The sequence below is a fragment of the Meles meles genome, chromosome 6 (assembly GCF_922984935.1).
Source record: "Meles meles chromosome 6, mMelMel3.1 paternal haplotype, whole genome shotgun sequence".
Taxonomy (NCBI): domain Eukaryota; kingdom Metazoa; phylum Chordata; class Mammalia; order Carnivora; family Mustelidae; genus Meles; species Meles meles.
In genome coordinates this window covers 32130041-32147794 of record NC_060071.1, presented here as the reverse complement: position 1 = coordinate 32147794, position 17754 = coordinate 32130041, and the positions used below count along the sequence as shown (strand labels likewise).

Genomic DNA, 17754 nt, shown 5'->3' with positions numbered 1-17754 from the left:
TGTATGAGATAAGGACATGAGTAGAGATCCCACAGATATTGAAAAGCTAGTAGGATATTATGAACAATAGTATATGCTAAATTTAGAAACAGAAGAAAATGACAAATTTCTTGAAAAACAGTATGTAATCAAACTTTTATAGCAGGAATTAGAGTAACATGAAGGAATTTAATAAGTATTTTTTTTTAGAAATCTGAGTGCATAATTAACATTTTTTTTCACAAAGAAAATTCCTGGTCAGGATGGCTTCACTGTGAATTCTTTCAAACTTTTAAGGTAAAAGTAACATTAATTATATAGAAGCTTTTACTGAGAATAAAAAAGTGGATCTTGTTTTCTGATGCCAGTATAACCTAATAAAGGATATTATAAAATAGAACATTTTCTCTTGAACAATGATAAATTGTAAACAGAATATTACTACATTAGATATAGTGATAAGTGAAAATAGTAATATATCAGTCATGCTGGGATTATTCTGTTGCTTTTCATTTATTGGTTGTATTAATTTGAATTTAATGTTACTTTATTAATGTCATCTGTAAAATATTAAAAATTGTATAAGTTCTGGAGTGTAAAAACTATGATATGAAATAAAATTTTGAGTTTTGTGTACTTACAAAATTATTCTAAGCATTTAGAAGCTCTCTGACAGGTTAATTGCATGATTTGCTATTCTCAACAAGCATTCTTCAATATGGGAATAATTTTTCAATATAGATTTTACTGAAGGCTCCTTAAAAATGTAATTTGTTCACAGCTAATTTCTTAGTGTCTAAGAGACCTGTGTTATAGTTTCTGTTTTGATACATTCCTCTGACTTGCTTCAGTTATTTCACTTTTTCTTTTTATCACATGGTAGTGTTTGTGTTGGCCATCATATTGGTTATGGACTAGGTTCAAGTGTTAAGCAGTATTTCTTTCTATAAGAAAGCTTTGAAAGAGGGTGTTTTTCTTTCCTTTAAAATGTAAAGTTATTAATCATACTGTTCCTAAGGGTGAGCCAGTTAAATTAAGTGGAAACTGAAATCTTTCATTAAACTTAATTTCATAATTTAGTTGCTTCTTTTTTTCTTTTGGTACATATGATTTTTAAAAGGTAGATTTTATATTTTTAAATATACATTATAAAATTAATTAAGTATTAAATATAAATTAATAGACTATTATACTAATTTTTAAATGTTCAGTTAACTACTCTATAGCACATAATTAGTTGTTTTTTTTTTTTAAAGATTTTATTTATTTATTTTTGACAGACAGAGATCACAAGTAGGCAGAGAAGGAGGCAGAGAGAGAGGAGGAAGCAGGCTCCCTGCTGAGCAGAGAGCCCGACTCGGGGCTTGATCCCAGGACCCTGGGATCATGACCTGAGCCAAAGGCAGAGGCTTTAACCCACCGAGCCACCCAGGCACCCCCATAATTAGTTTTAGATGTAGTGTTCAGTGATTCATTAGTTAAATATAACACCCAGTGCTCATCACAGCACATACTCTCCTTGATACCCATCACCCTGTTACCATCTCCCTCCATCCTCCTCCCCTCTGAAACCCTCAGATTGTTTCCTGGGGTCCATAGTCTCCCATGGTTCATCTCCCTCTCTGATTTCTCCCCCTTTGGATTTCCCTCCCTTCCCCGTGGTCCTGTGTTATGTTCCACATATGAGTAAAACCATATGATAATTGACTTTCTCTGCTTGACTTATTTCACTTAACATAATCCCCTCTGGTTCCATCCATGTCGATGCCAGTAGTATTCCATTGTATATATGGAATACATCTCTTTTATCCATTCGTCTGTTGAAGGGCATCTTGGCTCCTTCCACAGTTTGGTTGCTGTGGACATTGTTGTTATGAACATTGGTGTGAATGTGACCCTTCTTTTCACTATATCTGTATCTTTGGGGTAAATAGCCAGTAGGCCAAGGACTGGATCATAGGGTAGCTCTATTCTTAACATCTTGAGGAACCTTGATACTCTTTTCCAGAGTGGCTATACCAGCTTGCATTCCCACCAACAGTGTTAGAGTGTTCTCCTTTTCCACATCCTCGCCAACACTTGTTGTTTCCTGTTTTGTTAATTTTTGCCATTCTAACTGGTGTAAGGTGGTGTCTCATTATGGTTTTGATTTGTATTTCCCTAATGGCTACTGATGTTGAACATTATTTCGTATGTCTGTTAGCCATTTGTATATCTTCTTTGGAGAAGTGTCTGTTTACATCTTCTGTCCATTTTTTGACTGGGTTATTGGTTTTTTGAGTGTTGAGTTTGAGAAGTTCTTTATAGATCTTGGATATCAGCCCTTTATCTGTAATGTCATTTGCAGGTATCTTCTACCATTTCGTGGGCTGCTTCTTAGTTTTGTCGACTGTTTCCTCTGCTGTGCAGAAGCTTGCTTTCTTGATGAAGTCCCACAAGTTTATTTTTGGTTTGTTTCCCTTGCCTTTGGAGACGTGTCTTGAAAGAAGTTATTCTGGCTGATGTTGAAGAGGTACTGGATTTTGATAGATTCCTGTTTCACATTGAGGCCTTTCATCCATTTTGAGTTTATCTTTGTGTGTTGTGTTAGGGAATGCTCCAGTATCATTCTTCTATATTGTAGCTGTCCAAGTTTCCCAGCACCACTTATTGAAGAGACTATCTAAGATTAGTTGACCGTAGAATTGAGCGTCCATTTCTCGTGTCTCTATTCTGTTCCATTGGTCTGTGTGTCTGTTTTTGTGCCAATACCATGCTGTCTTGGTGATAACAGCTTTGTAATATAGCTTGAAGTCAGGCAATGTGATGCCCCCAGCTTTGTTTCTCTTTTTCATCATTTCCTTGGCAATTCAGGGTCTTTTCTGGTTCCATACAAATTTTAGGATTGTTTGTTCCAGCTTTTTGAAAAATCCCAATGGTATTTTAGTAGGGATGGCATTGAAAGTGTACATTGCTCTGGGCAGGATGGACATTTTTAATTATGTTTATTCTTCCAATCCATGAGCATGGCGTGTTTTTCCATTTTTTGTGTCTTCTTCAATTTCTTCCATAGGTGTTCTGTAGTTTCTAGAGTATAGATCCTTTACCTCTTCAGTTAGGTTTATTCCTAGGTATCTTATGGTTTTTGTTGCTATTGTGAATGGAATTGATTCCTTAATTTCTCTTTCTACAGTTACATTGTTAGCATATGGAAAAGCATTCTATATTGATTATAGCAATGATTACTGTACATTGATTTTGTATCCTGCCACATTGCTGAATTTCAATATGAGTTCTAGTAATTTGGGGGTGGAGTGTTTTGGATTTTCCACATAAATTATCATGTCATCTGCGAGGAGGGAAAGTTTGACTTCTTCTTTTCCAATTTGAATGCCTTTTATTTCTTTTTGTTGTCTGACTGCTGATGCTAGGACTTCTAGTTCTGTGTTGACCAATAGTGGTGAGAGTGGGCATCCCTGTTGTGTTGCTTGTCTTAAGGGAAACGGTCTCAGTTTTTCCACATTGAGATATTCGCTTTGGGCTTTTCATAAACAGCTTTTATGTTATTGAGGTATGTTGCCTCTATCCCTACACTCTGAAGAGTTTTAATCAGGGGAAAGGATGCTGTATTTTGTCAAATGCTTTTTCTGCATCAGTTGAGAGGATCATATGGTTTTTGTCTCTTCTTTTATTAATGTGCTTTCTCACATTGATTTGTTTGCAAATATTGAGCCACCTTTGTACCCAGGAATAAATCCCACCTGGTTGTGATGGATAATCCTTTTAACATACTGTTGGATCCTGTTGGCTTTTTTTTTTTTCACTTTTTTAAAAAATTTCTTTTCAGCATAACAGTATTCATTGTTTTGGCATCACACCCACTGCTCCATACAATATGTGCCCTCCCTATTATCCACCACTTGGTCCCCCAACCTCCCACCCCCCGCCCCTTCAGAACCCTCAGGTTGTTTTTCAGAGTTCATAGTCTCTCATGGTTCATCTCCCCTTCCAATTTCCCTCAACTCCCTTCTCCTCTCCATCTCCCCATGTCCTCCATGTTATTTGTTATGCTCCACAAATAAGTGAAACCATATGATAATTGACACTCTCTGCTTGACTTATTTCACTCAGCATCATCTCTTCCAGTCCCGTCCATGTTGCTACAAAAGTTGGGTATTCATCCTTTCTGATGGAGGCATAATACTGCATTCTGTATATGGACCACATCTTCCTTATCCATTCGTCCATTGAAGGGCATCTTGGTTCTTTCCACAGTTTGGTGACCGTGGCCATTGCTGCTATAAACACTGGGGTACAGATGGCCCTTCTTTTCACTACACCTGTATCTTTGGGGTAAATACCCAGTAGTGCAATTGCAGGGTCATAGGGAAGCCCTATTTTTAATTTCTGGAGGAATCTCCACACTGTTCTCCAAAGTGGCTGCACCAACTTGCATTCCCACCAACAGTGTAAGAGGGTTCCCCTTTCTCCACATCCTCTCCAACACACGTTGTTTCCTGTCTTGCTAATTTTGGCCATTCCAACTGGTGTAAGGTGATATCTCAATGTGGTTTTAATTTGACTCTCCCTGATGGCTAGTGATGATGAGCATTTTTTCATGTGTCTGATAGCCATTTGTATGTCTTCATTGGAGAAATGTCTGTTCATATCTTCTGCCCATTTTATGACATGATTATCTGTTTTGTGTGTGTTGAGTTTGAGGAGTTCTTTATAGATCCTGGATATCAACCTTTTGTCTGTACTGTCATTTGCAAATATCTTCTCCCATTCCGTGGGTTGCCTTTTTGTTTTGTTGAGTGTTTCCTTTGCTGTGCAGAAGCTTTTGATCTTGATGAAGTCCCAAAAGTTCATTTTCGCTTTTGTTTCCTTGGCCTTTGGAGACATATCTTGAAAGAAGTTGCTGTGGCTGATATCGAAGAGGTTACTGCCTATGTTCTCCTCTAGGATTCTGATAGATTCCTGTCTCACGTTGAGGTCTTTTATCCATTTCGAGTTTATCTTTGTGTACGGTGTAAGAGAATGGTCGAGTTTCATTCTTCTAGATATCGCTGTCCAGTTTTCCCAGCACCATTTATTGAAGAGACTGTCTTTTTTCCATTGTATATTTTTTCCTGTTTTGTCAAAGATTACTTGACCATAGAGTTGAGGGTCCATATCTGGGCTCTCCACTCTGTTCCACTGGTCAATGTGTCTGTTTTTATGCCAGTACCACGCTGTCTTGGTGATCACAGCTTTGTAGTAAAGCTTGAAATCGGGTAACGTGATGCCGGCAGTTTTGTTTTTGTTTTTCAACATTTCCTTAGCAATTCGGGGTCTCTCCTGATTCCATACAAATTTTAGGATTATTTGCTCCAGCTCTTGGAAAAATACAAGTGGAATTTTGATCGGAATGGCATTCAAAGTATAGATTGCTCTAGGCAGTATAGACATTTTAACAATGTTTATTCTTCCAATCCAAGAGCATGGAACAGTCATCTTTTTGTGTCTTCTTCAATTTCTTTCATGAGTGTTCTGTAGTTCCTCAAGTACAGGTCCTTTACCTCTTTGGTTAGGTTTATTCCCAGGTATCTTATGGTTCTTGGTGCTATAGTAAATGGAATCGATTCTCTAATTTCCCTTTCTGTATTTTCATTGTTAGTGTATAAGAAAGCCACTGATTTCTGTACATTGACTTTGTATCCTGCCATGTTACTGAATTGCTGTATGAGTTCCAGTAGTTTGGGGGTGGAGTCTTTGGGGTTTTCCATATAACGAATCGTGTCATCTGCGAAGAGAGAGAGTTTGACTTCTTCCTTGCCAATTTGGATACCTTTTATTTCTCTTTGTTGTCTGATTGCCGTTGCTAGGACTTCTCATACTATGTTGAACAAGAGTGGTGAGAGTGGGCATCCTTGTCGTGTTCCTGATCTCAACGGGAAGGCTGCAAGCTTTTTCCCATTGAGGATGATATTTGCTGTGGGTCTTTCATAGATAGATTTTATGAAGTTCAGGAATGTTCCCTCTGTCCTATACTTTGAAGCGTTTTAATCAGGAACAGATGCTGGATTTTGTCAAATGCTTTTTCTGCATCAATTGAAAAACCCTGTGGTTCTTCTCTCTTCTCTTCTTGATGTGTTCTATCACATTGATTGATTTGCGAATGTTGAACCAACCTTGCAACCCAGGGATGAATCCCACCTGGTCATGGTGGATAATCTTTTTAATGTGCTGCTGGATCCTGTTTGCTAGGATCTTGTTGAGAATATTAGCATCCATATTGATCAGTGATAATGGTCTGAAATTCTCCCTTTTTGTAGGGTCTTTGCCTGGTTTGGGGATCAGGATAATGCTGGCTTCATAAAAAGAGTCTGGAAGTTTTCCTTCTGCTTCAATTTTTTGAAATAGCTTCAGGAGAATTGGTGTTATTTCTTCTTTGAAAGTTTGGTAGAATTCCCCAGGGAATCCGTCAGGTCCTGGGCTCTTGTTTTTTGGGAGGTTTTTGATCACTGCTTCAATCTCGTTACTAGATATTGGTCTATTCAGGTTGTCAATTTCTTCCTGGTTCAATTTTGGGAGTTTATAGTTTTCCAGGAATGCATCCATTTCATCTAGGTTGCTTAGCTTATTGGCATATAACTGTTGGTAATAATTTCTGATGATTGTTTCTATTTCCTTGGTGTTAGTTGTGATCTCTCCCTTTTCATTCATCATTTTATTAATTTGGGCTTTTGTTTTTTCGGGTGGTTTTTGATTACTGCTTCAATTTTGTTACTGGTTATTGGCCTATTCATATTGTCTCTTTCTTCCTGTTTCAGTCTTGGTAGTTTATAAGTTTCTAGAAATGCATCCGTTTCTTCCAGGGTGCTTAATTTGTTGACACATAGTTGCTGATTATAATTTCTAATAATTGTTTGTATTTCCTTGGTGTTAGTTGTGATTTCTCCCCTTTCATTCATGATTTGGTTAATTTGAATCCTTTCTCTTTCATTTTGGATAAGTCTGGCCAGAGGTTTATCCATCTTAATTAATTCTTTCAAAGAATAATCTTCTAGTTTCATTGATCTGTTCTTTTCTTTTTCTGGTTTCTATTTCATTGATCTCTGCTCTCATTTTTATTATTTCTCATCTCCTGCTTTGTTTAGGTTTTATATGCTGTTTTTTCTCTGGCTTCTTTAGGTGTAAGGTTAGCTTGTGCATTTGGGATTTTTCTATTTCTTTGAGTGAGGTTTGGATGGCTATGTATTTCCTCCTTAGGACCTTCTTTGCACTATGCCATAGATTTTGGACCAACGTGTTTTCATTCTCGTTGGTTTCCATGAATTGCTTAAGTTCTTCTTTAATTTCCTAGTTGACCCTGACTTCTTTAGGATGCTCTTTGCCTTCCAAGTGTTTTAATTCTTTCCAGATTTTTTCTTGTGATTGAGTTCCAGTTTCAAAGCATTGTGGTATGAAAATTTGCAGGGGATAATCTCAGTCTTTTGGTATCGGTTGAGACCAGATTTCTTACCCAGTATGTGGTCTGTTTTGGAGAATGTTCCATGTGCATTCAAGAAAAATGAGTATTCTGTTGTTTTAGGGTGGAATGTTCTGTATGTATCTATGATGTCCCTTTGATCCAGTGTGTCACTCAGTGCTCTTGTTTCTTTGTTGATCTTCATAGATGATCTGTCCAGTGCTGAGAGTGGAATGTTAAAATCTCCTACTATTAATGTATCATTATCTTTATGGTTCTTTGTTTTGGTTAACAGTTGTCTTATATAGTTGGCTGCTCCCATGTTGGGGACATAGATATTTACAATTGTTATATCTTCTTGTTGGATAGCCCTTTAATTATGATATTGTGTCCCTCTACATCTCTTACTACAATCTTTAGTTTAAAATCAAATTTGTCTGATATGAGAATTGCTACCCCAGTTTTCTTTTGAGGATTGTTGGCATGATAAATGGTTCTCTATCCCCTCACTTTCAATCCCGAGGTATTTTTAGGTGGAAAATGAGTCTTTTGTAGACAGCATATGGATGGATGCATTGATTTTGTATCCTCCCACATTGCTATATGAGTTCTTGTAATTTGGGGGTGGACTCTTTTGGGTTTTCTGCATAAAGTATCATGTCATCTGTGAAGAGTATTTGGCTGCTTCTTTGCCAATTCAAATGCCTTTTATTTCTTTTTGTTGTCTGATTGCTGTTGCTAGGACTTCTAGTACTATGTTGAACAACAGTGGCAAGAGTGGGCATCCTTGTCCTGTTCCTGATATCAAAAGGAAGGCTGTCAGCTTTTCCCCATTGAGAAGGTTATTCACTGTGAGTTTTCATAGTAGATTTTATGAAGTTGAGGAATGTTTCCTCTATCCCTATACTTTGAAGAGTGTTAACGAGAACGTATGCTGTATTCATTCCCAGTTACAAGCAATTATAAGTATTTTTTCCCCTTTAAATAAAATTCCTTCCCTTTAGTGATTCATTTTGTGGTATGGTCTTGATACCCATAAAAAATGTAGTTTTCAGCTGTGATGTAAGTTTTCAATTTTTCAGAAATCAGCCTACTTTTTCCCATTAACCTTTTTCCTGTTAATTTTTATACCACCTTTGTTAAGATACAATTCATTCATACAATTCATTCATTTAAAATATACAATTCATCTATTTTTAGTATATTCACACATACATAGTACCATAACACAGTCAATTACAGAACATTTTCATCACTTTGAAAAGACACCTCTTGGCATTGAATTTTTGTCTTTGACACCAAACGCAAAGGCAACAAGAGCAAAAAGCAAAAAGTAAGCATGACTACATCAAATTAAAGGGCTCTGTATAGCAAAGGAAACCACCAAAATAAAGAGGTAACCTATAGAATGGAAGAAAATACTGCAAATCATATATGTGATTGGGATTAATATCCAAAATATATAAAGAACTCATACAACTCTATCAAAAATCAAGCAATGTAATTTAAAAAATGGGCAGAGGATTTGAATAGACATTTTTCCAAAAATGGTATTTAGCTGGCCTCAGGTACCTGAGAAGGTTTTCAACATCATGAGTCATTAGGGAAAAGCAAATCAAAACCAGAATGTCAGAATGGTTATCATCAAATAGACAAGAGATAACAAATGGAGAGAATGTGGAGAAAAGACAACATTTAACCTTTGGACATTGTTGGTAGGAATGTAAATTATTACAGCCACTATGGAAAACAGTATGGAGTTTAAACTTAAAAAATTAAAAAATACTTAAAAATATATACTTAAAAAATTAAAATAGAACTGCCATATGATCCAGCAATGCCACCTCTGGGTATATATCCAAATGAATGAAAACACTGTCTTGGAAAGATACCTGTACTTGTTCATAGCAATATTGTTCATAGCAAGATTATTTATAGTAGTCAAAACATAGAAGCGGTTTAAGTGCCCATTGATCCATGAGATAAAGTATGTTTGGATAAAGAACATGTGGTGTATATATATTTGAAAGTTACTAAGAGAGTAAACTTAGAAGTTCTTATCTCAAGAAAAAATATTTGTAACTAGATGAGGTGCTGGATCTCAAACTTATTTTGGTAATCATTTCTTGGTATATACATATATCAAACAATACGTTGCACCTTAAACTAATATAATGTTATGTGTCAATTATATCTCAGGAGAACTGGAAAGAAAAAAAAGAAATCTCATACCGTTTATTTACCAGCCTTCTAATCCTAGATTCCGTCAGTATTTTCACTATATTTTATTTAGCCATTCTGATAGGTATATTGTGATATCTCATTGTGGTTTTTAATTTGCACTTCTCTAATGGGTAATGATGTTGAACATCTTTTGTGTGCTTTGTCATTTGCATGTACCTTCAGTGTGATGTTTGTTCACGTCTTTTGCGCATTTTCTTCTTGTATTGCTTATAATATTACTGTTGAATTTTGAGTGTTATTTGTATATTTTAGACGTTAGTCCTTTGTTGGACTGTTGTTTATCTTTTCATTCTCTTCAGAGTTTGTTGCAGGGGGAATATTTTCAATTTTGATGAGATCCCTTAGGCCTTCTGTTTATGGATCATGCTTTTAGGGTCAAGTGTAAGAACTCACTGTGTAGCCGTACATTTGAAAGGGTTTTTTTGTTTTGTTTTTCCTAAAGATTTCATAGTTTTACATCTTAAATTGGTGACACATTTTGAGTTAATTTTTGGGTGAAGTGTGAGTTTTAGTTTTAGTTTAGATATTGACTATGGATGTCTTACTGCTCCATCACCATTTGTTAAATATTCTTTTTAAATTTTGTCAAAAATCAGTTGGGCATATTTTTGTGGATGTATTTCTGGGTTTTGTATTTATTTCATTGATCTGTGTTCTGTTACTCCACACATACTGTATTGTCTTGATTACTCTTGCTCTGTGGTAGCCTTAATATTGAGTAGAATGATTGATTTTACTTTATTTTTATCTTTAAAAATTGTTTTTAGGTGTTTTAGTTTGTGTCTTTCTATATAAATTTTAGAATAAGCTTCTCTAATAACTAAAAAAATGTTACTGGGATTTTGATAGAAATTGCATTATAGCTGTTGATCATTTTAGAGGAACCAACATTTTTACTAAGCTGAATTTTCTAATCAACATTTATTTTCTAATACATGTGATGTGCCTTTCCATTTATTAGATCTTTTTTTATCAGTCTTTTGTAATTTTGTAACACATAGTGTACTTTTTTGTTAAATGTATTATTTTATTTTCTTCAGTGTAATTGTAAGTTGTTGTTTTTTTTTTTTTTTTTCAGATTTTATTTATTTGAGAGAGCGCAAAATTGGGAGAGAGGGGTAGAGGGAGAGGGAAAAGGGTACTGCCCAAGGAGCAGGGAGCCAGATGTAGGGCTGGATCCCAGGACTTTGGGATCATGACCTGAGCTGAAGGAGATGCTTAACTGAGTGAGCCAGCCAGTCATCCCAATGCTGTTGTAAATTGTTTTTAATTTTAATTTTCACATGTTCACTGCTAGTATATGCAAACGTGATGGATTTGTGTGTTGACCTATATCCTACAAGTCTACTGAATTTATGTAATAATTCTGGAATTTTTATGCGTATTCCCTGGGATTTTCTATGTAGACAATCATACCATCTGAAATTAAGGACAATTTTATTTCTTCTTTTGCTTTATTTATTTATTTACTTACTTATTTTAAGATTTTATTTATTTATTTGGCAGCGAGAGAGAGAGAGACAGTGAGAGCAGGAACACAAGCAGGGGGAGTGTGAGAGGGAAAGCAGGCTTCCTGCCGAGCAGAGAGCCTGATGCGGGCTCAATCCCAGGACTCTGGGATCATGACCTGAGCTGAAGGCAGATGCTTAATGACTGAGCCACCCAGGTGCTCCTTTTTTTTTTTTTTTTAAGATTTTATTTATTCATTTGAGAGAGAAAGCATGAGCGGTGGATAGGGGCAGAAGGAGAGAGAGAGAAGTAGACTCCTGCTGAGCAGGGAGGCTGCTGCAGGAATCAATACCAGGACCCTGAGATCATGACCTGAGCTGAAGGAAGGCAAATGCTTTAACTGGTAGAGCCATCCAGGTGCCCCTAGCTGGAGGTTTTTTGTAGATATTTTTTATCAAGTTGAGTAAGTTCCCCTATATTACAGTTTAATGAATTTTTCTCTTGAGCGGGTATTAGATTTTGTGAAATACTTTTTCTGTATCAGTTGATAAGATCATATGATTTTCCTTGTTCACTCTGCTGACCAGTAGTGGATTGCACTGATTTTTTTAAATGTTGAACCAAGTTTGCATTCCTGAAATTAATTCCACTTGGTCATGGTTTGTAATTCTTTGTATACATTGCTAGTTTTGATATGCTATTATATTTAAGTTCATGAGAAATATTGTTAGTTTTTTTTTTTTTTTTTAATGTAGTGTCTTTATGTGTTTTTCTATGGAGGCAAAACTGACCTTATAACTTGGGGAGTATTCTTTCCTCTCCTATTTTCTGGAATAAAAATTAGTGTTTGTCTAAAATTAGTGTTAATTCTTTTAAAAGTGTTGTGTAGGGGTGCCTGGGTGGCTCAGTGGGTTAAAGCCTCTGCCTTCGGCTTGGGTCATGATCCCAGGGTTCTGGGATCGAGCCCCACATTGGGCTCTCTGCTCGGCGGGGAGCCTGCTTCCCTTCCTCTCTCCCTGCCTGCCTCTCTGTCTACTTGTGATCTCTGTCAAATAAATAAATAAAATCTTTTTTAAAAAGTGCTGTTTAGAATTTGTCAGAGAAACCTTCTGGGGATAGAAATATTTTGAGGGAGATTTTAAAGTACAAGTTCAGTTTGTATAATAATTATGAGACTATTCAGATTGTCTGTTTCATCTTGGTTGAGTTTTGGTATTTTGTATTTACTGTAGAATTGGTCTTTCCCGTTTATTTTATAGAATGAATATGGTCTATCATACTGAAAGTTCTGTATATATTTGAACAATGTTTTTGTTTTTTTTTGTTTGTTTGTTTTTAATGTTGTTGAGTAGACTGTTCTGTATATGCTATTATTTCAAGTTGGTTATATCTAGTTCTGTCAGTTCCTCAGAGTGAGTTAGAAGTCCCCAGGTATAGTTGTGGATTCTTCTCTTTTTCCTTTCAGCCTTATCATTTTATTCTCCTGTGTATCTTGAGTTTCTGTTTGGTGTATGTATTTAGGGATGTATATCTTCATTGTGGAATGCTTTTATCATTATATAATGTCCTTATTTCTTTAGTGGTTTTCTTTGCTCTGAAGTCTACTATATCTCATATTAATATAACAACTCCTGCTTTCCTAATTAATATTTGAATACTTTTTCCATACTTTCACTTTGAATTTACCTAAGACCTTATATTTAAGTGAATTTCTTATAGATAACATAAAACTCACTTGTATTTTTATTTTTAATTTTTTTCATTTTATTTTTATTTTATTTAATTTCTTTTCAGTGTTCCAGAATTCATTGTTTATGCACCATACCCAGTGCTCCATGCAATACATGCCCTCCATAATACCCACCACCAGACTCACCCAACCTTTCCACTCCCCTCCCCTCCAAAACCCTCAGTTTGTTTCTCAGAGTTCAGTCTCTCATGGTTTGTCTCCCCCTACAATTTCCCCCAACTCACCTCTCCATCTCCCAGTGTCCTCCGTGTTACTCCTTATGCTCCACAAGTAAGTGAAACCATATGATAATTGACTCTGCTTGACTTATTTCACTCAGCATAATCTCTTCCGGTCCCATTATGTTGATACCAAAATTGAGTAGTCATCCTTTCTGATGGAGGCATAATACTCCATTGTATATATGGACCATATCTTCTTTATTCATTCGTCCATTGAAGGGCATCTTGGTTCTTTCCAGAGTTTGGTGACTGCGACCATTGCTGCTATGAACATTGGGTTACAGATGGCCCTTCTTTTCACTACATCAGTATCTTTGGGGTAAATACCCAGTAGTGCAATTACAGGGTCATAAGGAAGCTCTGTTTTTAATTAAGAAATTAAAGGAATCTCCACACTGTTTTCCGAAATGGCTGCACCAACTTCCATTCCCACCAACAGTATAAGAGGGTTCCCCTTTCTCCACATCCTCTCCAACACATGTTGTTTACTGTCTTGTTAATATACTGTGCCAGTCTTTATCATTTGGTATATTTAGACATTTTATAATTAAGGTAATTATTGGTATGTTAGGCTAGGATATAGGCCTGTCATTTTACTGTTTTTCTGTTGTCTCTGTTTCTCTTTCCATTGTTTCCCTTTTTTGGCTTTCTTATCGGTAACTTTATGATTCCATATTGACTTATTTATAGTGTTTTGGAGTATATTGATTTGTTCAGTTTTTTAAAATAGTTATATCCTTAGGTATTACATTGTACATATGTAAATTATCATACTCTACTGGCTTTGATGTTTACCACCATGAATGAAACGTAGAAACCTAATTGTTTCCCTTTATTCTCTCAACTTCTATGTGTAATTGCCTTAATTATATTATTTCCTATATTAAATGGTATTTTAATTTTTTGTTTTACTTTCAAATGTGATTCAAGAGAGTGAGAAGAATAGTTTATTTACCTCCAGTTTTACTCATTGCAGTATTTGTTCCTGTTTGATTTTTTTAAAACCTTCTTGTCTTATTATTTTTCTTTAGGGAGCTTCCTTTAGCCATTCTTCAATGGGAGGTTTACTATTGATATGTTCGTTCAGTTTTTCCTTCATCTAAGAATGCCTTTATTTGGGGCACCTGGGTGGCTCAGTGGGTTAAGCCGCTGCCTTCGGCTCAGGTCATGATCTCGGGGTCCTGGGATCGAGTCCTGCATCGGGCCCTCTGCTCGGCAGGGAGCCTGCTTCCCTCTCTCTCTCTCTGCCTGCCTCTCTATCTACTTGTGATCTCTCTCTATCAAATAAATAAATAATCTTAAAAAAAAAAAAGAATGCCTTTATTTATTCTTCATTCCTGAGGGATATTTTCATTGGATATAGAATTTGCAATTGATAGCTCTTTCAGTCCATGAAAAACATGTCACTTCCTCCTAGCCAGCAATATTTCAGAGGAGAAATCTGCTGCCATTAGAATTTATGTTGCTCTATGGATAATATATTTTCCCCTGTGGCTTCTTTCAATAATTTTTTCTTTCTTTCTTTTTTTTTCCAGTTGTTTAATTATGATGTGTCTTAGCCTGGATTTGGAGGGGATACATTTCCCAATTTCTTGAATCCGTAGTTTGTGTCTTTCACTAAGTTTGGCTAGTTTTCAGCCTTTCTTTCTTCAAATACTTCTACACTCTCTTTCCTCTCTTTCTTGGACTCCAGTGACACATGTTACCTCTTTTATAATTGGCCCACAGGTCCCTGAGACTCTGTTCTTGTTCTCAGTGACACTTTCCCAGCAAAACTGATACACCACATTTTACCATCTCCTTGGCTCCTCCTGGTTGTATAACTCATCCCTTCTTTGGGGCCCACTGAGCCAGGAAGGGAGGATATGTTTAGCATAAATATATGTTTGTGATTGAAGGGAGGACAACTCATGCCATCTTGTTGCTGTATGGTGAGGTGGATTCTTAGGTCCCTCCTTGGCAAGGGGAAGGGAGATCCATGTGCCTAGTAAACCTGCCCTCCAGCATTTCATTTTGTTACATTAATGTTGGTCGAGTGGGAGCTCAGCTTTCTGCAGGGATCTGCTGATCCTGGTGAAGGAGGAGAACAGAATGTTGACTAGTCCCTATTTCACACTCTGCCTTTGATGCTGAATGGAAGTGGAGGCTGTGCTTCCATTGGGCCCCACTGACAGGGGTTAGGGAGGACCACTGTTTACCAGTTCTGACTTGTACTGCTTCATTCAATCTCATTGCTGCTCAGTGGATATGGAGGTTCATCTTCCGACTAGGCCATACTGAGCGTAGGGGTGGGGGAAAGGGTCGAGTGATAAGCAACTCCAGTTCCTGCTGCATCTTGGCTTTACCTTTCCTGGGCGTGTGACCTTGGGAAACTACTTAATCTCTCTTCATATCATTTTTCTCAATGACAAATGGGATAAATGAAATGACAATAATAGATTTTATCAATGATAAACTTGGGATATATGGGACTCCTGGGTGGCTCAATGGGTTGAACGTCTGCCTTCAGCTCAGGTCATGCTCTGGCATCGAGTCCCATATCAGGCTCCTTGCTCAGCAGGGAGCCTGCTTCTCCCTCTGCCTGGAGCTTTCCCTGCTTGTTTTTCCTCTCTACTCTCTCTGACAAATAAGTAAATAAAATCTTTAAAAATAATTTTAAAAATTTGGGATGATAGTACTGGTATTACAGGGTTGTTGTGAAGATTAGGAGTTATTCTGTGTAAAACACTTAGAACAGTATTAGCATATAGTATACACTGTATAAGGAACCTCGTTAGCACAGTTGGTAGTGCGTCAGTCTCATAGCACACACTATATAAATGCTTATTACTACTTTCTGATTCTGTGGCCTTATGGCAGTCTTAATCTGAATCTCAGTTTTGTCATTTGTAAAATAGAGAAAATTATACCTACCCCACAGTGTAGTTGTATTAGACGCTACACATGCACATACACACACACATTATGCCTTGCATGAAATTAGTGTCCTGTTTGTATATTAGTTACATTTAGTGGGAATTAGATTGGAAATGTTTTTATTTTATAGATTTTTGAAAATATCAACTAAATAAATCTTGATTTATTTCCTTCCCTCAATTGCATAGAACGGAAAGATGCTGAAGGATGGGAGACTGTTCAAAGAGGAAGGCCTGTTCGTTCACGATCAACAGCAGTGATGACAAAAGTCTCAGTAGCAACAGAAACATTAAGGTCAAAGGATGACAGTGATAAAGAAAATATACATCTTTTACCTGAAGAAAGCATACAGAAAGGTGAATTTGCTGGAGATGGACTTTCTAATACTATAGAATTTCGGTCCAAAGACTCCTTACACTCTTGTGACCATCCTCTTGCTGAAAGAACCCAGGTAGTACATTCTGCAAATCCTTTTACTGCCTTTTTATAAAGGATATGTCTATGCTGGAATGTCTTATTTTCTTACTTAACTTTTTATTGTGAAATATTTCAGATCTCCAGGAAAGTTGCATGAATGAACAATGAACCCTCCTATACCTTTACCTAGATTCACAGATTAACATTTACCTCATTTTTTTCCTTTTCTCTCTGTATCGATGCATCACAAACACATATTGTATGTTAAACAGTTGAGAATAAAATGCAAACATCATAATTATTCACCTTTAAATATAGCATATATATCCAAGGAATAAAGAAACTCTTAACCATTTTAATTGTAAAATTCAGGGAATTTGGCATCTGTATAGTGCTTTCATTTAATTTATAATTCATATTCATGTCCCAGTAATTTCCTTATAGAATTTTTTCCCTTAGCCACGATCCAATGTCTAAATCTCACATTGTATTTAGCTTTGTTGTTGTTGTTGTTGTTTTTTAAACATCTTTCACCTGGGGCAGTTTTTATTTTTGTCTTTCACTGTTAATGTTTTTGAAGAATACATTGCATTTCTTTTTTTGTAGAATATCTTTCAGTTAGTTCATTCTCCAAGTTAGCTTATGCATTTTTGACAGAAATAAAGTGATTGCTGTGAGAGGGCATCTAGAGGCATATGATATTTATTTGCCCAAGTTTGTTGATTTTTTTTGTTTTAAGTGGCATCCTACTACTTCATTTGAAGTGTTATTAAAAATAATGATGAAAGTAAGGATCTTTTTGGACTTGCTCTCCTTTTATGTCCTGCAATCCAAGTGTAGAATAATTTGCTGACATTTAATACAGTTCTTTAGAGCTGATGTTCTCGGTATTTCTGCTATTAGTCCATTTGAAATTTATTTTACTTATTTGATGAAGGAATGAATTTTTCAGGTATTTGTTTATATAAAGATTCATGTTCAGTTAGTGTAATTTTATGTAAAATGAATAGAAGAGATATTGTATTTTAATATGTACTTTATTTAAATTTATTTTAAATTGTACTTTATGTATGACACAGGGGCTAAGTAGAAGAGTTGTAAAATAGTCATATTTCTCAGTTTAGAATAGTGTCTGATTTTTAATATTTTCTTTCTATACCTCTAGTATATTTATTGTTACTGGAAACGCTACTCAAATTCCAAGTTTTTCTTCTTAATGATGATAATGGCTCTTAATTGTACATTGTTCCTGATATTCTGTAACTCCTTAATGTATATATGCCCATGTGAGATTGGAAGCTCCTTGTGAGCAGTATCTTATGTTGCCTTTTAATTTCCCACATTAT

General features: G+C 36.0%; 1 protein-coding gene across 2 annotated transcripts in view; it reads left to right on the top strand.

Moving 5' to 3' along the window:
• SCAPER (S-phase cyclin A associated protein in the ER) overlaps nt 1–17754 on the top strand; it is a 514148-nt gene that overhangs the window by 97856 nt on the left and 398538 nt on the right. For both annotated transcript variants that reach the window (XM_046009648.1, XM_046009649.1), the window contains exon 9: nt 16180–16442. In XM_046009648.1, coding sequence (XP_045865604.1) covers nt 16180–16442 — 263 coding nt within the window. The remainder of the gene's footprint in view (nt 1–16179; nt 16443–17754) is intronic.